The sequence below is a fragment of the Phaenicophaeus curvirostris genome, chromosome 3 (assembly GCF_032191515.1).
Source record: "Phaenicophaeus curvirostris isolate KB17595 chromosome 3, BPBGC_Pcur_1.0, whole genome shotgun sequence".
In the NCBI taxonomy this organism is placed as follows: domain Eukaryota; kingdom Metazoa; phylum Chordata; class Aves; order Cuculiformes; family Cuculidae; genus Phaenicophaeus; species Phaenicophaeus curvirostris.
The window spans coordinates 5,473,098-5,496,516 of NC_091394.1; the positions used below are offsets into that span (position 1 = coordinate 5,473,098).

A 23,419-nucleotide genomic window follows, 5' to 3' on the forward strand; every position below is an offset into this window, starting at 1 on the left:
ATCAGACACCTGCAGGACTGCCAGCATGGATGCAGATATCCCATCAAGGCTATATTTGTGTTGTTACGACCAAACCTACCTTCCTCTACACAAAACACAGTTACAAGTACCATACTTGCACCAGGGGTCCCTCCCACCAGCCCTATATGGCGATGGGGGGAAGGGGGGAATACACTGCTGTAAAGCCTAGCACAGATAATTCTGCTGGCAAAGGCTGCAACACAGAATGTTACCTCGGTTTCCTGCAAAGGAGATGTTCTTTGCTCATCTTGCAATTTTGGGTTACTTCTGGCTGTTTTCATAGACTAGGACTTCCTCCCCCCCAGCCCCTTCTGTCTTCCAGTACAGGAGGTAGTGTTAATTTCTCCCAAGTCTGTCTGTTTTTCATTCTTACCTTATAAATATGCCCTTCACGTGAACTCCTGGTAAGCAGAATGTTCAAATGCAGAACTACGTTTCTGTAGATCTATACCTACAGCACATTCTCAAACAAATCAGCAAAATCTCAGATTACTGTGCTTATAAGTGATGTGGTCCATAAGCGAAACAAATGCAAAATTAAGGAGCCTTTTATCATTTTAGACTTCAGAAAACACTGCTCCAGCAGGACACCGAGTAAACGGATTTAAATGCTCTTAAAACTTTAGCTTATTCTGTAATACTAAGTTTGCATCTGAGGCCCTTCACAACACAGTATATGTAATGTACGCTTACACAATGAAACTACCTTACATAGACAGTCTGGAAGCAAAACACCTCAACCCTCATATCGTATCAATCTGGGCCGTATGCAGAGGGCAAGCATCCCTTTTTTTCTCTGCTTTTCTTGAGGGGACCTCCCCACAGCTCTACTCAGGTCTACTCACCATCAGCCACAGTACAGCATCTCCCAACTACATTTTATTTCTTTCAACTAATATTATTTTAAGTAAGCACAAGAAGCCCATTAAGATCCCACTGAAGTCACTATCAACCTCAAAGGAAGAAGAACTGGTCCAAAGACTATAAATAGATACTAAGCAGTATATTCGGGGGCCCTCCCAGGTCTGGACAGCTGGAGTTTTTAATAACCCAGTGGCTCCATGGCATAAGCAACGAAAAACAGGTTAGAGAACTCAGCCACAGGAATTAATAAAAATGACCAAAGGTCATCTGTAGTCTATCAATCACCATATCATTTACAGTTTGTGTTACAGTAGAAAGGCATGAACATTGTCAGTGTTGTACACTGGCTACTCTGAGACCTATCATGAATAATTGATAGAGGTTATCCATTTGAGTGCCAGCCTATTATCCATAACTCTAAATCTGCCATTCACGAAGAGCAAAAAGCACTGCAGATGAAGGGGTGCTATAGGAAACAATTTTCAATGATGCAAGCACTGATGAAACTGAAAAGAGACACTGGATTTTTGAGACCCAAGGCATTACCCTGTGCACAGCAGCAAAACAGCACGAAGGGAGGAGTCACGTCTACCTATTCTGCACAAGTTGTTGTAAAGAATAAAATGCACCAGCTAAATCTGAACTTGAAGTTTCAGTCTTAAATCTCTTAAAAGCTTTGTTGTTTGAGTCGAAGTCCAGGAAATGCTTTGTATTTTGCATTGAACGTCTAGCATGCATCCTCCCGATAAAATGACTTTGACCTATTATCAAAGAATGAAGAGTTTTACCATTATGGACCAAGATTTTGATATTACTTTTAAAGTAAGTAAATCATAAACCAAGAATAGCTGTATTTACAAACTACACTGGAGGCTGAGGAACTAAAATTTGCAGCAGGGCCTACACTGTATTAATCCTGACACAGCCGTTACAAAAGTAAATTACTCCAATATGGTATTAATTCCAGTGCTAGCAAATGGCAGCATATCTTTGCTATTTGCAGCAAGGTTATTACACCAAATAAGAATCTATTAACAGTCCTACTAACTACTGCCTTGTAAGATAGGGCAATTTATTTACAGTTCACCAGAAGAATCACCGTCTTGGACTCTCAGAACTCCATACTCTAGGGTGCAAAATAGATCATAATTTCACCACAGATTTAAGAAGGTCAGGCTCACTGAGCTGCCTTTGTACGGTTTATAATGTCAGAATAATCCTGTACTACAATGACAGCCTGAGACATTGAATGGGATTGTCTAAGAACAACAGCCCTACTGTTTACTCCTTACAGCAGCAGCATTTGAACAAGCCATGATACAGTTAAATCCTTTGACAAGCACCACCTGAAACACCTTCCTGGTAGTCACACATCCCAGGACCCAATAGAAATGTAACACTTTTTCCATTAAGCAGGAGAAACAAGCAGTCAAAACAAAGATTTCTCTGCAAATGTAGGGACATCAGAACCTGATTTTAATTCCCTTTGCCAAAATACATGGCCCTGTCTAGACAGCAGCCTTAAGGCACTCTCTTTGCATATAAGGCAGCCCAGGGTATACTGGAAGCCAAGGATTGTCAAAAAACCTGTTTGGGCTTTGGCAAACGAGTAGTATGTAGTAGACAGCGTGGTTCTTGAGCTTATGTCTGATAGAAGCAAACAAAACTATAATAAAAAAAGAAAGCTAGGGTCTCTTTGATGAACTCAAACTTTCCTTGCCAAAAGCTATCCTTTCTCTAACTCAGCTGGTAGGAAACTGGACTGAAGAAGGCACTGTTCAAATCCCCACTTTTTCCTTTCAGGAGATAAATTGTTTATTTTGACTGAGCTGTGGAGCCTGCATACTTTGGTCTTACGGACTCCAAGATCAGAAGTACTGGCTTTGTACTTGACTTCCACTCCTGAGGCTTATAGATACACATTTCCAGGGATGTGGATTACTCCAGTTTGAAACATTATTTTGGCGATGGGACAGTTGAAAAGACTAAAACAGTTTTCACTAAAAAATTTACAGGTGAGTTGGTTGAGCCCTTGCTAGGGTGGCAGGGTGGGGAGAAGGGAAGACAGCAAGGGAAGCATATTTCATTGCGCACAAATAATTTATCACTATCTTAACTCTGTTCCTTTCACATAATTCCTCTGCTAGCTAGTATAAAGCCATAAGGCCTATACAACATCTGACATGGAGAGGCAAATACAAACAGTAGTATTTAGTCAGTCAATTAATGAAGATCAGCTTTGCCTTACATCAACTGAGCAAAATAAAGCTCAAATGAACTTCATCATGTAAGAAAAAACTAACTGCACTTTAAAGAAAGCCTAGCAAAATTACTGCACAATCAGAAGGCAGTACTTCATTAATATGTGACGATCATATTTCTGTTCTTTTTAGTTAGGCTTAAATCTGAAATGTGAGCCTTATACGGAAAGAAAATTTGATGACAGCAATTTATTTGGGAAAGTTCTTCCAGCCTTTTTGTTTCACACAAATGATTTGAATGTTAAAAGCATTCAAAGAATTTCATCTCTAGGTATCAATAAAGAGATACTGTCCTTCCCATCTCTTCTATTTTTAAGCTTGTGGAGAAAATGCAGCTGCTGACTTACAAAGGATTCAAAAATAATATATATACAAACAGGCAGCCATTTTCGCTGTCTAGCAAGTAACACATTTCCATAAATAACAAAGAACACAGGGTCACCATATCAGCTGTTCAGAAATTTTGAAAAGTCACAATGTATCTAGTTTTGCAGTAACTACTTGCCAGATTGTTTTTATTTATGCCTTGGAACTGAATTTAGAAACGCTTCCCTTGAACTCGAAACACTACGCTCCCAACTGGTTTTCTCTGCTGTTTCCTCACTTGACTTCCACATGCCTGTATCCACGCTGAGTGCAATGGATGACACTGGCCCCCAAGCTGGGCTTGCAAAGGTCTGTGAACATCTGAATCTGCTCCTCGTCATGCATTTGTAGACACACATTAGGTTATCTGTTCATAGAAATGGTCAGCTGCCCTGTTACCTGGCTCTTCAGATGCAGAGCATTAATTGCATTGTATATCAGCTTTAGATAATTGGACACAGCTGTACATTTGAAAACAGCAACACGCAGTGGGAAATGCTGCTGGAAGATTTTGCTCATAAACACTTTCGTACTTCTCAGATATACCGTTATCTACTCCTCAACATTCTATTTTGATCCCTGTTTAAAGTTTTCTTTCACTTTTCCCTTGAGTACTTTGCCAAGCATTCCACTTGAAAATGATTCTGTGACACTGTCACTCAGCTTCTTTCTAATGGGGAAAAAAAAAACATCTATACACAATTCTGTGAAAATGAAAGCTCTTTCCTTAAAAGAAACAAGGAAAAGGGGGAAAAAAATTAACCAAAAGAGCTAATGGACAGGAAGGGGTTGTTATTTTTTTTCTTTTATGCATTTCACGTATTTCTCTCTCCCAATTCTTCCAGAAAAAGACAGGTAGCTCTGGAAAAAGAAAATACACAAAATAACCCACCAAAAATTGTCTCAGATCTGCTCAACTGATCTTGTTTCACAAACATTAATTACAAGCCATGTTAGCTTAGAAGCTAAATTTGACATTCTCATTACTTCACAATTCAGATGACAAAAAATAAATTCCACGCTACTTTCGTCCATAAAAATTGCGAGACTATTCTTATCTCATGTTTCTTGAAATAATTACTTCTTTCGCTTTGTTGTATTGGAAAGTTTTTTTAAAAACAAAAGTGGAAAGATCATACTGCTGACTGTTAAAGCCTGAAAAGTCAATGGGCATAAAGGCATACATAGACATAAACACAGGAAAGTAAAAATAAACATGCTTATCCAATCTGACTGTATATCTAACATCCCAGAAGCAGAGTACAGTCTCAGTTTAAGAGCATTAGCAAGTAAATTGGGCATGGTTTATTATTTGATAGGAACATTTGGACTCGATGATCCAATGGGTCTTTTCCAACCTGGTGATTCTATGATATTCTTCACCAGTTTCAAGAGTCCAGGCACAGAAGACTATGCATGAGAAGAGCTGTGATAATACCTTAACCCCAAAAGTTAGAGCAGAGAATATTCCTTTAATTTTGATTCATAAGCAAAGGGGGTTTTTTTCTTCCTTTTTTTCCTAACTGTCACTAACTGCATTTCTGGTCTTCTGCTTCAAGGGAGCACCAAGCTACTAGGGGATTTCCTAAGTGGGATTACCCATGTTTCTTCAGTTCCTGCTAGCTGCTTACAGTTGCACCTGCAACAATTTCACTGAGCTGGCTGTCAACCACCAGCAACCAAACCTGAGGAAATAGCAGAGAGATTTAAGGTCTCTCAGAAGCAAAGCGCGTGGATGAAACATAACCCCAGGGTGGGATTTCTTCTTTTTGGCTGAAATTGGTAAGGACTTCTAATTCCTAAGAAAGAACAGAAAATCTAAACTAGCCTTAAAACTTCCACTTTTTTGTCAGAAGAGTCTTTTTCTGCTATTCAGCTTCTGCTGAGGTACAGTTGCAGTGTAGAATATAATTAACCCCTAAGTAAAGGAAGAACAGAAAAATGGTTTCTCTTCTCAGGAAAAGTCTTTTGGGGTGGGGGTCACAACAGAACACCACCGCAGCTTAAAGTAAAGAGAGGCATAATTAAGCTTTCATACAACATCTGTATGACATTTGCACATGCACTCACTTCCAGGGAAGAGACAGACATCAAAACTAATAGAGAACATCCCAACTCTCTAAATGCAGGAAGAACGCTGCAGCCTTCCCAACTGCACTCGCAGGAATGTAAAACAAGAGATCAGCAAAGGAGTCTGTTTTCTCCCATACTGCTCTTACTGTTGGTTTTGGCTAGGTAGTGTTACAAAGTTCTTAAACAGATTTATCCTACTACTCCACGTACCTCAGGAGACTTAAGTAAATCAAGACTACTGGAAAACAATGGCTACAGAAAAAGCCTCATCATCTTCTGGTTGTTATGCACAGTAATTGGTTCCAGGGTCAACACTGCTGATGCTGCAACAAAGAGATGTAGCTTAAGGGTAAAGAATAAACAGCAGGAGTTAATGGAAGCTCTGTTACTATACAAATGCCTCTAAAATAAAAGAAAGGCAGAAAATAAAATACTCCATATCAGCAAAACTTATTATGAATCCAAGGTGCAACCTTAGCTATCAACAAGCTGTTAATTTCATTAAAGGAAAGAAACGTATCAAGTACTTTGAAGTATCCTTAACAAGAAAACAACACACTGGTTTTGAAGGTGGTTTGTGAAACACAGTGCTTGCCATGGGTGCCATTTATTTGTGTAAAAAAATAGGCAAAGAAACGTGTCTGGAATTACAGTATTATCCATAAAAGTCCCATTCACAACTAGGGTATAGGCGACATTGTTCAAAACACCATGTGCGATTGCTCCACTGAATCTAAACATCTGGGGCAAGTTATACATCTGGCTTTAGTGCCTTTGAAATGACATGCTACATTTAAGCAAGAATTCCAGCCACACCAGTTTTATCAGTCATGATTACGAAGTCCAGCACTTCTTTTTATTTTGAATCCTCCCATTCAACGACATTTTCGATAAAAATCTATTTATTCTTTTTTCCCACACACCAGGAAAGTGAAACAGATGTAGAAGAACTACAAATGTCTCACTTCAAAGTATTTCTCCAAACACATCTATTATCTCACAGCGCTTATGCAATCAGATGAAAAGGTACAAAGGAATATAGTTATCCTCGTGGTTTACCAAGTTAAACACTACAACACGCAACATATCAAAAAGGAATCCCTCATTTGTATGCTTCACTGCTATCACTTTTCCTTCCCCTTTCAGTTTCCCCTGTTCTCAGGACCTGAAACAAACTTTTACCTGTTTTTCTTTCACCTGCACTGCTGCCGTGCGCAGCTTCAAGGGCTGGGACTGCTCATACAAGGGGCACTGTGTAACCTCCTGTCCTGATGCCCTCCCACATCCTAACGTGAACAGGATGACGCTCAGCTACAGAACCTCCCTCCTCGGTGCTCCACTTTCTCTCCACGTGCATTCTGCAGTCACTCATTTCATTCCTTTAAAAAATACTCACTTTTCGAGCACCAACTGTGGCTGCCCCAGCTGGCTCCCCGCAGTGTGCCAACCTCCCTGGCATGTGCTGATCCAGGCCTCAGGCACCCTCTTAGTCCTTCTCCCCTGAACAAGCCAACGCCACGACACCACTTATGCAAACATGTTTACCTCCAACTTAATTCTTTATGCCTGCTTTTTGCCAAAGCTGCTTCTAAGCCTCCCATTTGCTACCATTCCTACATAAACCATCGACGGTTTGCAGCTGACAAGAGCATCAATCCATACCAACCCCTTCGAGATGAACTCTTCCACCATTTCCTTCGGTTTACAACTGCATGATCATCATAACGAGGTGGATCAAAGCAAAACGGCCCCATCTGGGTCCCATTCACTGCCCAGCAGCACCAGCCCAGGCGCCCGGTTCACCCACAGCACCGTTGAGATACATCAGGAAATTGCACTTTGTCTCACTTTGAATTCAGATCCTCAACAAAAGAAATACATAGAATCATAGAATCACCAGGTTGGAAGAGACCCATCAGATCATCGAGTCCAACCATTCCTATCAAACACTAAACCATGTCCCTCAGCACCTCGTCCACCCGTCCCTTAAACACCTCCAGGGAAGGTGACTCAATCACCTCCCTGGGCAGCCTCTGCCAGTGCCCAATGACCCTTCCTGTGAAGAATTTTTTCCTAATGTTCAACCTGAACCTCCCCTGGCAGAGCTTGAGGCCATTCCCTCTCATCCTGTCCCCTGTCACTTGGGAGAAGAGCCCAGCTCCCTCCTCTCCACAACCTCCTTTCAGGCAGTTGTAGAGAGCAATGAGGTCTCCCCTCAGCCTCCTCTTCTCCAGGCTAAACACCCCCAGCTCTCTCAGCCGTTCCTCATAAGGCCTGTTCTCCAGCCCCTTCACCAGCTTCGTTGCTCTTCTCTGGACTCGCTCCAGAGCCTCAACATGCTTCTTGTGGTGAGGGGCCCAGAACTGAACACAGGATTCGAGGAGCGGTCTCACCAGTGCCGAGTCCAGAGGGAGAAGAACCTCCCTGGACCTGCTGGTCACGCCGTTTCTGATCCAAGCCAAGATGCCATTGGCCTTCTTGGCCACCTGGGCCACTGCTGGCTCATGTTCAGTTGCTGTCAACCAACACCCCCAGGTCCTTCTCCTACAGATTGGTTATCTTACAATTTCTATGCTGCGTGATACTTTCAATACTGTGCGTCAGACCAAACATATTCACATTAGAAAGCAAATTCACAGACAGGGCAGTTATTACCAAAGACTTCATTTCTGCCTGGTGCTTTCGCACGTGCTCCACTCCCCATTACGACAGGGATCTTTGGAGGGCTGTCAGCATTAGAGGTCTGCGTGGAGGTATCAATGTGCTTCCAGAAGAAGTTGTTTACATCATTTGGATGCATCTCTAAAAGTAACATTTCAGTCCTTCCCTCTGTGTGTGTATATACATATTATATATATATAGTGTGTGTGTTACATTCACCTTTCTTAAGCCTTTTTCAGCGCCATGGAGTTTTTAATTATATTATAGTTTTGGCTCATTCCAACCTTCAACCCCTAGGTATCACATTTCTTCCTTTTTGGCTTCTGAAGGCCTCAAAGAAAGTTGCAAAACTGGAATTTGAGTAAACACTGTAAGAAGACTGCTTTCCATGGTGCCTTGGTTGACTGAACTCAGTATTTCAACCTACTGAATATATGCTGAGATTCTTTTCTTAAAAAAGAAAATCCTGCTCTAATATAACTGACCAAGAAAGGTCAGTCTAGCAGAAAATTTTACTAGCATATAAAAATTTCATTATCCATTAATAACACTTCATTTCCATTATGAGCCTCAATATTAGGCAGTTGCATGCTGATTACACCAGAGATGAAAAATCCTAACAACTTCACTTTCAAAATAAAGTGATTATATTTGAATTATAACTACGTCATGCCTGTGTATATTAAGTAATCAAAAAAAACAGCACCCTCTATTTCTGCACAAATAATAGCATTGAGGCTTCCTAGTCAAATATACTTAGGGCTACAGGAGCAAGTCAGCAGTCTTCACTTACATGCACCCATTTTCTTGTCCCAGAACCAATCCAAGTAAAATTTTTTTTTTCCTGTTACAAATTTACTTGCTGTTCTGTGCTTGACTATTTGTTTTTCAAGGCTTCTACAGGCTTCAATAGTACTTATGGTCAAGACGTTTCTGGGAAATTGCTGTGCATGTGGATACAAGCATGTGCAAGGACAAGAAACTTTTGCAGAATATTATAATGGGTTTAGGATTAATGTATTCCATGTGCAGTATAAGCTGTACTTCCTGAATTCTCTTTCCAGGGAAGGGAAGGATCCATTTGCTTCATTATCTAGTGAAAAAAAGGCTTTACTATTCACTGAAAAAAAGGCTAAGCCACAAAAAACTGAACACACGTTTGGTTCAATGTTGCTGCACACCTAGCAAAACACGCAGAAGGCAAAGACCAAACGCAGCATCTGCTCCACTGTCTTGGAGTACAATGGGGATGAGAAGAATTGAAGTCTTTAACATCCCAGTATCTTCACGATTCATTGCACTTAAGTCCTTCACCATCATGACACTGGTGTGCGACCTCTATTGTTAAACCACAGAAAACGTTCCACAGGGTTTGGGGGTGGAAGAGCTGTTTAGACCCAAGGTTCACATTTCCGAAAGAACTCAAATATTTCCTTGTGGTTGTGCTCCTCCCACCCCCCCAAATATTTGGGTTTTGCTGACAGCAGCTTGTCTCAAATGCCATTTAAGCAATAAGACATCACAAGACATATGCTATCCCGAGATAACACACACCTCTGAAGTGCTGTTAGGTGTAGCCGATGCCTTCAACTGCCTGATGAATTTTTTATCTCAAAGAAACACAAGGTTTGGGAGTGTCTTATATTACAAAGTAAACCTAAATTTAGTCTTAATAAATAAATAAATAAATCAGTGATTTTGTATCCTTTTGGAAAAAGAAGAGAGATCTAACTTCGAGTGACTACCCCTAACCTACAGCTCCCAAACAAGACTAAAATTACAGCTGTGATACGCTAAAAAAAATAATAAAATTAATGGCTATTTGTTTTTTGTTATTTGCAGTAGCAAAGATAATGAAGTAGCATCTGAGGTTTGAGCTTGGAAAACAAAGTTCTAAAAAGTACTGTAGAAGGAGGAGTACCTCATGCTCTAAATCCATGTTAAGTAAGCAGGCACATCCAAGTTACAATAAGCATCAGTTGAGAGAGTACTTTTGTCTTTCACATAGACACTTTCTCAATAGAGATTCTGCATTTTAAAAGGACAAAGTGTTGGGTTTTTGCCCTTAGCATCTCCAAAGGGTATCCATTAACAGAGTACGCACAAAAGATTATTCTGACACTTGCTCCTCCCTTGGTCTTATCAGGTGTAAAGTTTGTATGCCACAGTGCATTTCAGGATATGCAACTTACACCAGCATCGATTACAGAGAAGAAAGATTTCTCTATTCTTTTCTAACCTAAAGCCATTACGTGCCAAGTGGTTCAACAAAGTAGTTAACAATGATTCCAACCTGACTTCTTGTATGCTTAAAATCAAGTCAGCAGTTATGAGTTTTGCTGGATCAGCACCAAGGCATTCAGCAATTTGCCAGTTCAAACCCATGCTGTCTATAAACAAGGAAAACAAACTCACCATGAAAATAAGTTCCCTACACATTTGTAAATCCATTCAAGGCAGAAAAAATAATGTCTAGATATCGGTCACAAAATAGGGCACCATAGCAGTCACACATCAAGTGCCACAAGGATCCAGAAGTCTCATTCAAGGACTAGGGCACTGAAAATTATGATGAAAAAATCAGTTTTCCTCCAACGTTTCCATAAAATTCACTATATACTGTTCACCTCCTCAAAAATCCAGCTTTGCTGCTGATAAATCTGTAGGCCATCAAGAGAAAACTGAAAATAAAAAAAAAAAGGTTATCGATGTTTTCACTGTAAAGCGTTCCCTCGGCTGCAGCTAAGTTGCTCTTGCCTGGTACCACAGTCAGACCCATTTTAAGTTACAGCAATCCAGTGCATGAATGAGACTATTGGATTAAAAAATAATAAAGCCAAGTGACCTAGTAACACTTGTATTTGTAAAAAGCACCTGCAGAAAACAAATTATCTACCAACACTAGGCCAAAGTGCACATTACTTTTACACCCTGCGCAGACCTGGGACTTCACAGGTTTTCAGCTTCCACAGAATTTAGCCCACTATATCCACTGAGAGCATTTACTGCCAAGCCTAGTGTTAGCAAAAACACCCCACTGACTCTTGGTTTAAGATGGATGAAGGGTAAACTGTGAACTACCATGTTAAGAGCAGTAAAAAGACTTAACATCAAAGACATCTACACAAGCACCTCATTAGCAGTCATTTATAGATCAGTAGAATCCCACTCAACAACCCCCCACCAAAATATTTGGCATTCAGATTAAAAACACTCTCATTGCAATTTTCATTGCCTGAATCTTGTTTTACTATCTGGGAGGAAGGGAGTCCTGCTCACTAATCAGAAACTGCTAGAAAATAAAAGTGCTACACAATGTGATCGTATGACTATAAATGTCACAAAGCAGTATTTCACATGCTACAGGTTAATGTAAAAGAAACATCCAGTACTAGGAAACCCCAGAATTGCTAAAATGGCTTTTACGAGGCAGCAAGGCCAGAGTAGATGTCAAAAAGCGAGGGGTTTGAGAAAACCAAGTTACTGTGCAGCTGGATTCCCAAGTGCAAATCCTTATACGCAGATGCTTATCATACTTGCTGAAGTATGATAAGAAGAAGAGCTAAAAGCTTTCTATGAAAACTGGAACCCCTGTGCAACTGACTTAAGCATAAAAGGGTAATTTTGAAGGCCCTGAAATCTGAAAAAACTGAAAAAAACAAAAAAAAAAAAACCCCGAAATTGGGACGGCTAATAGCTTTCCACACCCTTAGAAACATTTTTTTTTTTTCCAAATGCTACTGTTTGGCAAGCATGGAACAGAAATTGGCAATTCAGGAAGAACTAAACATAGACACAAGCAATGCACAGGAGCGGCTCCCGTGACATTCCCAAAAGCTGCAGAAGAAGTATGAAGAACTAATCTTGCCTCGGGCACCTTACATAAGCTTCAGGGCAAAGTTTATCCTACTACCATCTACCTTTAAGAAACCACACTCACTCCCTGGCTTTGTAACAGATAAAATAAAGGCTGGGTGAGCCTATCTCTCCTTTAGCATCTGGGTACAAATTTTCTTTCAAGCTGAGCTATGCTTTGGTCATTCATACCACAGACCTACAGCTACAATAAACTGTCTAAACAATACTTCTGCTTAATTGTGTCTCTTGTTGTGTATATAGTGATGTGCAAAAAAGGAACACTAACAATTAAGCTAAATATAGAAGAATAATCTTTGATATGCTGTATCAGAACACCTGCACAAAATTCTTTGGTGCTTAAACAAGACCCTACTGAAATGTTTGCAAGGAACAAAAGTAGTGCAACAGTTGGATTAACGACTTCAAATTGCTGCAAAAGAATTTCTCTGAGCAAAAACAAAGGCAATCTCTGCCATGAGAAGTCACTGAAGTATTGCACTGAAGTATCTCAAGCTTAGCCAGCAAGCCTTAGTTCTGGCTTGAGCTGACTGCGTGTTATCTGTCTCTAATCACCCTGCCCCACTGCAAGAGGAACTTTAACTACTGTTTAAGACTCTGGCTGGCCACCCAGATTACATGAGACTGAGTAAAGCAGGACCTAGTAAGGCAGAGCATGGTAATCAAGAGCACAGTGGAAGCTACCCAAGATGCCTACAGGGTAATCGCTATATGTTCCTTAGTATGATGTCAGGGTAGTGTATAGCATTAAAGGGTAGAGATTGCATTATACCAAAGCACTGCTGTCCTGTTCCAGTCAAATACTTTTTGCATGAGCTTCTTGAAGCACAGCTCCCACCATCAGCCCAAAATAAAGAAAAACCAAACAACTTCACGTGTTTGAAGGGCACGTGCCAACGGAAGTTCAAACCACACCTCTAGATGCCCTATGGCTCTTCTCTCTTCCTCTCCCCGCAACACACACTTCAGTGATTCTGACTGCCAAAATTTTTCTTGTTATCTATTTCCTTGGGATCATCAGCAGAATTCCTATTTCGTTCTGTTCCTTCAGTTTTTCCTGTTCATATCAAGCCACAGTTTAAGGCAAAAGAAAGCAAAGAAAGCAATTGCTGATGGCAGCGCCACAGGAATAGACTCACGCATATGAGATATCCTCTGCAGGCCTGAGGAGTGTACAAAAGTCCAAAAGGGGAGGGAATAGGTAAGAAAGGGCTGCTGTGGAGATACACACAGGCCTGTACTGCTTCGACCTGCAGTGCTTTGCAGAGAAACTTCAGATCATGAGAAAATATGGCACCGCAAGCTGGCTTTGCAAAGCACATCGGGATTAGACTGTGCAGCACAGCAAGGCAGATATAAAAGAGAAATTTCTGAATGGTATTACTAGACATATTTTAACTAAGTAATTGATCGAGTCCTGATCCACCAAACTTACATTAAGGAACAGTTCAAACTTTGCAAAGTCTCAAACAATACTTAATAGATCTTACTTCTGCAAGCACAGGGTCATTGCCTCTGCCCAACTTCCCCTGTGATTTGAGTCAACTCACTATATTTGGAAGACCTGGCATTAATCCCACCGACATTAACAACGAAAACAATTAGTTGGGGTTGAAAAGTTGAGGTGGTTTCATATTCCAAAAACCACTCCCTGGTGATGGCAAAATTAACTGGTGAAGCGTGCAATGACAGTGAAGCGGTTTTATCTTTGCAGTAGGCATCTACAGAAGCTAACAAGATGTTGCTCTTCCTTGAAACTACCTCACTTCTTGGAAGCCTGGGGCAGTAGTTACCAATTGTCCAGCACTGAGACATTCTTCAGTTTGTTGTATGCTTATTCTGCAAAATAAATACGCTAAGTAACTTCCAGCATACTTGAGATTATACACAGAGAACAAGATCTTCCTTTGGCGTAACACATCCCAACAGCACTGCCTTCAGGCACTATCCTGTTCCAGTGAGAGTCTGGCATGAGAAGTATCTACACTGTAATTATTTGATTAAGATATAAAGTAAAAATGCTTGAATTTTAAATAGTGGAGAGGACTTCCCTTGCACACAGAGAAACATTTTTTCTTATAAGCAGAACAATGAAATCCTGGTACTGGATACTGGCAGCTGCGTTTCATGCACTCGCTTTGGCAACAGAAAACATTTACTAGGACTATGGTTCTCTCTACTTTCGAGTTACATTTTTATTCTTTTATTTTCACTTGCTTAGTTGTTTTATTTCTTATTGTTCCTCTCATCCCCAAAATTACAGCCTCATCATTTTACTGGGGAATTAAAGGAAATCTACACAAAACTTACTTCTGATTTATTTTAAATCAAAAGGCTTATGAAATTAGGCCTGTTTTGTTAAAGTTCCAGCTCTTGGATTTGTTATAATTTATGTCTCAGCAATCCAAAGTCCAACTTCATGTTTCATAAATCTCTCCTACTCTTCTTCTTTCACAGTAGTTAGTAACGTTGCTACATTTTTATTCAAGCATTCCAATTTACATATACGATTTTCTTATAATACGCCTGGGATAAATGGTATGTGCTACATCCCCCAGTTTGCATAACCTGTAAGCAATCCAGAGACAGCTGTCTCTTCTCTTTTAATTTACTCATAAACATACACCCTTGTTTTGGCTGGAACAGAGTTATTTCTCTTAATATTAGCTTCTATAGTGCTGTGTTTTGGATTTAGAATGAGAATAATTTCAATAACACACTGATGTTTTAGTTCTTGCTAAGTAGTGCTTATACTAACTCAAGGACTTTTCAGCTTCTCATGCCCTGCCACAAGCAGCTGGGAAGGGGCACAGCAGGACAGCTGACCCAAACTGGTCAAAGGGATATTCCACACCATATGACATACGCGTTGAGCAATTGTTTTCCATTTGCATCACTTGTTTTTCTCAAATTTCTCTCTTTTTCCTCTTCATTACAGCCTATTACTACTATTACTATGATTATTACTTTATGTCAATTATTAAATTGTTTTATCTCAATCCGCAAGACTTCTCACTTCTATCCCTCTGATTCTCTCTCCCATTCCACAGGGAGGGGAAGGAGCAGAACAGGACTACAGCAAGTAGCTGCATGGTGCTTTGATGCAAACTGGCATTAAACCACAACAAGATACTAAATTAGTTTCTGGCCATGGATTTCTAATGAGCGTTTAAAACGTAACGAAAAAAAAATGAGCACTTTTGGAGCTCTTTTTCTTTCTTTCTTTCCTTTTTTTTACTCTTTTTATATTTTTTTTTCTGGTTAAGCTAAAAACAAGAAAGGAGTTCAAAGTTAAGACTTTTTAGCAGATCAACAGCAACAAGCCTGGCAGGTGTGGACAACGCAATCTCCTGCTGCCGTCTCCCATTTGTGTAAGTGCTCCAGACCTTCGGGTTTTCACACAACCACCCTCTTGGGAGTTACCCATCCCTGAGTGCAGTGCACCATGAGCCCTCGTGGCTTCAGTGCAATATACCCCGCACTCTGACACTGCCTTGGAAGGCTGGAACCCAAACACCATCCCATGCTTCTTTCAGCCTCCCCACTGCCTTTGAAACCTAATTCCACAGCAGAGCTCCCTTCACCAAGGTCTCTTCAGCCAGAAACGTCTCTCCTCCTTTCTGCCTTCCTCCATCCCCTTTTCTCCCCTCCCTCCACCCTACTCCCCTCTCTCTTGTCTCACCACCCTTCACGGAGCTCATCTCCTGAGCACGTCCCACTACACCACCAGTAATTCCCAATACAAGCCAAATGTGACCATACACCACTGTACTGTATTCCTAGGGATTTTTATATTCTCTGCTGTCCAGGAACTCATCTATTCAGACTACAACCTCTTGACCCTGAAGCTGTGTTCACACAGCATCTAGGGCAACAGTTCTCACTTGCCACTTGCCCCTTCCTGCATTAGCCAGCATAATAAAAGCATCACGAATTGAGTAACAGGGAATCAGTCTCTCCTTAAAGTATTTCAAAAATCCAAAGCAGTGTGACAGAAGGAAAAAAAAAGAAAAGGGAGAGAGGCAGGAGAGAAAGGAAAAAAAAATGGAGATGGTTTTCACCAGAAGCAGCTTTCCCTCAGAGGTACAATACCCTCTCCTATCACTGCCATCTTTCCCTGATGAAGTCATATCGCGCATATATATCTTTGTACGACAGGTATCACGCAGTACACCATCAATGTGACTCTAGAAAACTGAAAGCATTTTGTAAGCAGCTAACTTACCCCCACAGCTGATAAACTGGATTTGCAAACAGTACCCCCATGCCTGAGAAATCATTATGTTACTCAACGTATAACAGCAGGGACAAATTACCAATGTATTAGGAGCAAAAACGTTCCTACCCTGGAGGCTCTCAACACCACTGCATGTGCAAAGTGCAATTCTTTCTCTTCTCCCAGTAAGACCTACCAGTTCTTCTCAGCCCCAATATCTGTTGGCCCTAAGTGACGAAGGAGGCGCGTTGCCAGCTTCCCTGCTGCAAGACACCATGTGTCAACAGGACTACTCAGATTATTAAGAATTAAATGCACAAAGAAGGACTTTCAGCCAAGGCAAGGCCACAACATTCAATACTTGTCAGTCTCAATGCCCTTTTCTGACCCAGAATAACACAGTAATACCTCAAAGATACAGAAGTTTTTAAAAAAAAACGCAGCTATTATATAACCTTACAAGCAGCACAAGATTTCCCTGACCACAGGCTGAGTAAATATAATGCTTCAGAAGGCACGTCAGCAACAGGAACCAAGAGTGCTGTTCGCCTGCCCTCCCTGGGGAGGGATGCTGTCTGTGAGGCTGGAGCGTGTCTCTCGACAGAAAAGCTTCACCTGCAAGAATAACTACAAAAAGCCATAGCAGAGGATAGCAAACAGCAGCACCTCTAGGACAAAAACGCACTTCAAGGCCATAGCAGAACACCTGATGCTAGCGAGAGCGCACATGAGGGTGGAATTCAGCCTATATTCTGTGTATCTTCAGTTGCTTTTCATAGGGGAAGGAAAGAAAGCCTCTCTCAAGTTAAAGCAGCAATTTGCTGAAGAGTAAAAGTCCTACAGCCTACTGGACATAAGGATGCCAGTCCCTTAGAGAACAGCGTAAGGGCAACGTCAGAAAATCCGTATACCAAAAAGAAAAAATTGAGAAACTTAAGTCTTAAAACACTGACCTCTGAAAACACCCTCATTCCCAAAAAAACCCACCAAAAGTAACTTCCTTTTGAATAAACAGAATCTTTTGTGACTTGTAAAAAAACACTCATCATTGACACAGTGATTTTATTAACATAAACTCTATTAAGAAGCAAAGGTAAACTTTCTTTTGATAATGGGATTAAAATGTTTCTTGTTAGACAATTAAATACTTGATTAGTTCTTCAGCTGTTAAGTTAGTGAATATAAAATGCAGCAGCCAATTTCCTGACCCATCAATGCAAACACCCCTCTTCCAAGCTGCTTCTGTCTTTAGGCCCATCGGTTTGCTGCTTCTTTACAGTTAAAAAAGATAAGGACCAATTTGGTACCCAAAGAAATGAGTTTTCAGGTGTTGGCTAGCGACATTGGTTAAGTCAGTCACCTTAATCCCTGTGACAGAAATTGCTGTATGACTAACTCTCACTCCTGCAACAAGGGGTCAGAGCTTGAGCTGAGCAGGACAGGCAAGGAGGAGAGATGGCTCCTCTTGTTAGAAATAAAATGCTTAATACAGAGAGTGCATAAGAACAGCTTTCCTATTTGAATATCGAATGAATAAGTGTTTCAGTGTTTTCAGCCAGTCTCCAGAGAGATGGTTTTCCATCCCAGCAGTTTCCGTAAGAGCCCCGTGCGTTACACCGGTGAAATATGGCAGCCCCATAAACCATTTTATCACTGCAGCTAGTGTCAACTGTACCAAGGTGTTTCAGGTGGCAGCTGATGGATCTTCATACAAAGTAAGTACATATGCTCCAATAAGGAACTTTGTGCCCAAAATCCAACAGCAGATGGGAGAGTCAAATATTGGGTCTTCTACTGGGCAAGTAATCATAGGGAAAATATTTAAATCAGCTTGTCACTAGGACTTTTTGGAGTTGTGGTTTATGGAAAGGGCAAGAAAGCATTTAAAAAAAAAAAAAACAAACCTGAGTTCTTGGTTTAATTAAATTTCTGTTTTAGTGTGCACCCAATCTGGCCACTGGGAACTTGATCCAAGTTGTGGCAAAATCAAGTTTAGGACCATTCTTGACAGTTTATGGACAAACAGATGGGTTTAATTTTTTACAATTTCAATCCTTTGGAACTCTCCTCCCTCTATGCCTTACATTTTAAAAGTCATATTGCCAAACAGTGTCAGCTCCAACTTTTGTTGCTCTAAAACTAATGGGTTTTTCACGAAAGAAGCTGAAAAATGAAACAGAAAAATGAAAAGCAAACACTGCTTCCAAACTTTATGAAAAACATTAATTACTACTACGCAATTCCAGAAAATATTGCTTTGCTGCTGCAGGGTCAGTAGCCAGCATAAAGAACATTATATAAAATCCTGAAAGATTCAGCTAGCTGAATCAACCCACCCTCTTCCACAATAGCGCAAATTACTTCATCCACAACGGCCTTGAGAATTATTTTAACTCTACAAATAACTATCTTCTTCACAACAAAAGGAATGAAAATGAGAGGAAAACGTTACAGTTTGCCAAACAGAAAACAAACAAGAAACCAGCGCAAGGCTAGTAAGGAAAGAATGGTTAATCTCACATTTCTAAAAGGGTATTATAAACAAAGAATGGTGAACAAGAAGAATGAAATATTTTTAAAAAGATACAAAAGTGCTTAATGGAGTTCTTTTAAATATTTGCTTTACTGCTATTTGGAGAATAATTTGTTGCATTTAGTAGCGTTAGCCTCAAAGGACTGCTTTAATCCAGTGAGATTAATTACAGCCTTTGGAGTTATAAACACAATTTGGGAAGCAGAGCAGAGAAGAGGAGAGAGATGCCTCTTATGCTGGCGATTAACAAGTTTACACGCTTCAGGACTACACCACACAGTCTGTGCCCCTACTACACCTACATGCTACTGGCAAAACAGCACACAGGACGCTCACAAATTGGGGAAAAACAGCCCTTGAGATGTCCAGGGAAGACACTACCCTACCCTACAGCATTGCTATGGCAACTAAGATACTTCTCAGGTGTCCTTCACTGAAATACAAGTTCACCTGCACCTTCTGAAGGCATCCTCTGATCTTGCTTTCATTATCTGCACCAGAAACACGTCACCATGGAGAGACAAGCAGCAGCGCTCAGCGGACACGGCACTCCATCCACACTGCCTTTATACCTCTCATGTACTTTCACACAGCTCTTGCTGTGCTCGTTGCCATGCCCTGCACCAGGAGACACAACAATCTGCAACAGCAATAAGGGCTGGGAGCAATCTTACCTAGTGAGGGGTTTGCTGCTCCTTCCTCCGAGCTCTCCTCAGCTCCCTCCTCCCCCAGGCCAGAGGTGGCTGAATCCTCCAGGGCGGACGCAGAGCCGGGGGTGCTGGGCCCGCTGACAGACCCCGAGTCCCCTTCCTCGCTGCTGGACCCGTAGCGGTCAGGCTGCGTGGCCGTCCCACCCTCGCCGCAGCTCCTCCGCTCCTTGCGGTGCACCCGAGAGTGCAACACCATTTGGTGGTAGGTGCGGAAAATCTTCCCGCACTCAAAGCACTCGGTGGACTTGTTCTGGGTGGCCCGGCGGCTCTGCCGCGAGGCAGGGCGGTAGTCCAGGTCCCCCTGGGAGAGCGGGCAGCTCTCCCCCAGTGGAGCATTTACGGTTTTCTCTGGGCGCCCGCTGGTGCAGCTCTTCTTTTTGGGGTTGCTGGAAGAGCTGGGAGAGTCCTGGTCTCGCTTGCGCTTCTCTTGGTTGACGAGGATATACTCTCGCTTATCCTTGTCGTAAGTCACGTCCGCATCTGCCAGGGCCTCATCCCATCCCACATACTTCACGTACTCCGAGGGCTCGACTACTTTTCCTTTAGTGGCCAGCTGCCAAGCTTGGTAGCTACTGACCGGATCCAGCTCGGCTACTCTTTTCCCAGGCTGTCTGCTTGCAACTCTCTCCGGCCCTACAGACGGCCTTAGATTGAGACACTGCAAGAAAAACTGTTTCGTTACCGTGGAGTTCAGGCTCCCATCAGTTAAGCCCTCGGCTTTATCCCCAGCGCTGCCCCGCTGCGCCCGGTAGTGAACAGCGTTATGCGCTTTCAGGCTTTCCATATTTGTAAACAGATTTCCACACTTGGTGCAAACTTCGTACAGAGATAGGCCCGTCACTATCATCTCCTCCTGTATCACATCATTGATAGTGGCTATGAGCTCCGAGTCATTTTTTGGTTTGTTTTTGCTCCCAGCCTTGGGGCCGTGCGACTTCATGTGGTTTTTAAGAAACCAAGGCTCTTTAAACCTCCTGCCACAAATGTGGCACCCATGATCAAATGACCCCCTGTGCTTTTTCATGTGAGCTTTCAGGAACCAGGTCTGACTAAAGGCCTGACCACAGACTTCACACGGAAACTCGCCTGCGCTCACCTCACTCTTGCAGTTTTCAGCATAGGCCTCCCCATTTGGAACCTGAGCTGTTACATGGTCCTTCTCTATGTGGTTTAACAGCGTCTCTTCCCTCAGGGTCATGTAGCTACACAACTTGCACTTGAATGGTTTGTGAACCTGGTGCAAGTGCTGCTCCAAGTCCTTCTTCCTTTCAAATTTGTTTTTGCAGAAGGTGCACTGGTAAGAGGTCATCTTGCCATCCTCCTCGGCTGGCACCACCTCCATGACCTCCTTCTTGCTGCTTCTCAACAAGATCTTGCTGCTATCTACCTGCGTGGTACCATTCAAGATCTTGTTGCAGGCAGACGTGCTTTTAGTGGGGCTGGTGCACCCGCCGAGGCCCTCTGAAACACCCATCTCCCCAAGCTGCGCCTCTCCCATCTCCGCCTCGTTCCCCTGACTTAAAGTGCCTGTTCTGTGACTACGGATGTGGATCTTCAGGTTGCCCTTTTGGGAAGCTCTGTGATCACAGTAAGGGCATTTGTAGGGCTTCTCGCCCGTGTGCTTCCTCATGTGCTGCGATAAGGAACTCTGAAAAGGGAAACTTTTACCGCAGATGCAGCAGCTGTGGCACATGGTCTTGTCGGCATCCATGTCACCCTTGCTTAGCTTGCCTGGGCTGGAGGATCTCCGTAACTCCATTTCTGCCCCTCTGCTACGATCCATCTGTATTACTGCAACATCAGGTGAGCGGGGCAGAAGAACAAAAGCATGTCCGGCAGCAGAGGAAGGCTGGACCGCGTTTTCAATCATACGGTTCTGCAGAGAGATGTTTTATTGCTTCATTCTCAGGGTATTGTTTCTCCTTTCAGCTGCTCAAGGGAGTCCAAAGCGCAGATTTATTTCCCTGTGCTCCGTAAGCGGATGGCATAGATCACCTGAAACAAGGAACAAAATCACACAAATGTACAGAAATTGTCTAATTAGGATTTTAAATATATTTAAACCCATTCATATTCTTAATCCAAGCCATGCCATCACTTGCCTTGCATTCAAAAAAAAGCAGCAGCTTCTCCTTTTGCTGATATTCTAGACTTCAACAGTAATAATAAACAAGTAAAAATTAATAAACAAGTGAAGTCCAAACTAGAACAAACATCCATTTCCATGCACTGACATCAGTGTCTGTAAAAAAAGTGCAAACTTTAAAAATACTTTTTTAAAAAAAACCAAAAATGAAACAGTCTGAAGTGACTAAAAATACACCTTAAATGAGGAAAACATTTAAAGAATAATAACCCCCCTCAAGAAAACTGTGGCTTTACCATCGTGTGTAATTTCTTACTTGCCAAAGATAAAAGCCTTTCCTAGAAACTAGCAAGCATCATACTCCTGCTGGCAACTGCATTATTTTGTGTTTCAGACAGCTCTGCTATGCTGGATGTTGCATGCACAGAGCAGAGACTAAGGACGCTCACTACTTCGATAAGAGAGAGAACAAGAATCCAGAGCCTGACACAGCATTCAGGAAAACCAGAAGTTATTTCCTGATGGAGAATGTAGAAAGCGTAATATTTAGTCTCAGTCCAACAAAGTAATGTGATGATGTTTGCAGGTATCAAATGATCTTAAGATTCATGTCAACAAGACATATAGGAAACCACAGCACCACTTACCTCAATGAAACAGAATCTTAACCATAAACAAACAAAAAAAAAAATATGAAACAACTTTGATTAACAAAACAGATTAATAGAAGTTTAAAAGCTTCTGTATCTTGCCGTGATCAAATGCAGTGGTCAATACCCACCTCAGCAATGCCAGATGCAAAACACCAGTAATTCTCTGCCGTGTGTATGGTGAAAACCAATGGTTAAGATCTCTATAGATTGTTTCTTTACCAATTACTGCACTGTAAATCAAATATCTTTCCCCCTTTCTATTCTCATTAAATACTACAAACACCATGACTAAGATCCAAGGACACCATATTCTCTAATAAAGAGAACCAATCTATTACTACATTAAGAAAACATTAGCTTCTTAAAATATAGCTAAAAATACGCAGAGCAATAACAAGACTATCTTCACACATTCATCACTTGATGTCTATGATTCAATAAATAAAGAACTATGGATCTACAGTTGCAAACGTTAAGGTTTCTCATTGTATTCACCTCTTAGTCTCTTCAATATGTAACAAATAGTCTAACCAAACCACTAGCATGAACCTAACAAATAGCAAGGTAAAACTGATTCAGTGCTCATCTCAAGTTACACAGTATGAAATAATTTCATTATGTTTAAGTTAATCTAGTCCTTTCATTTGCTACAAGATCATTCATTTCTGGGTTTGATTTTCTGCATAGTTAATATCCGTTCAGTATGTTAAAAGTTATCAACAGCATCTGCCCAAACTACCTCTTCCCCAGAAAGCTGACTTGCTACAAACACAACTTCATTTCTTGAATAAAGCATTTTTGTATCATGACTAGCCAGTTATGACTAAAAAAAAAAAAAAAAAAAATCACATCACAATTACAAATTTAGAAGTCAATATGAGCAGAAGGTTTACAAACAAGATTATCTAAATCGATCTCTGAAATCAGCCATTTAAAACCAAACTGTGGGGCAGCCTCGGAAAAAACTCCCTGGGTATATAAAGGATGGCTGCTGTGGCTCTACCAGACAGTATAAACATTATGAACAAACATAAATGCAGTTTACACTGCATATTTGTGGATGAAAATTCAGAGTAACGTCTTGTTTACTTGACCCATA

The 23,419-nt window shown here is 41.4% G+C and overlaps 1 protein-coding gene across 1 annotated transcript in view; it reads right to left on the minus strand.

Moving 5' to 3' along the window:
• ZNF516 (zinc finger protein 516) overlaps nucleotides 1-23,419 on the minus strand; it is a 100,728-nt gene that overhangs the window by 36,436 nt on the left and 40,873 nt on the right. Inside the window, exon 2 of the mRNA XM_069853291.1 lies at nucleotides 19,546-21,576. Coding sequence (XP_069709392.1) covers nucleotides 19,546-21,451 — 1,906 coding nt within the window. The 5' untranslated portion in view covers nucleotides 21,452-21,576. The remainder of the gene's footprint in view (nucleotides 1-19,545; nucleotides 21,577-23,419) is intronic.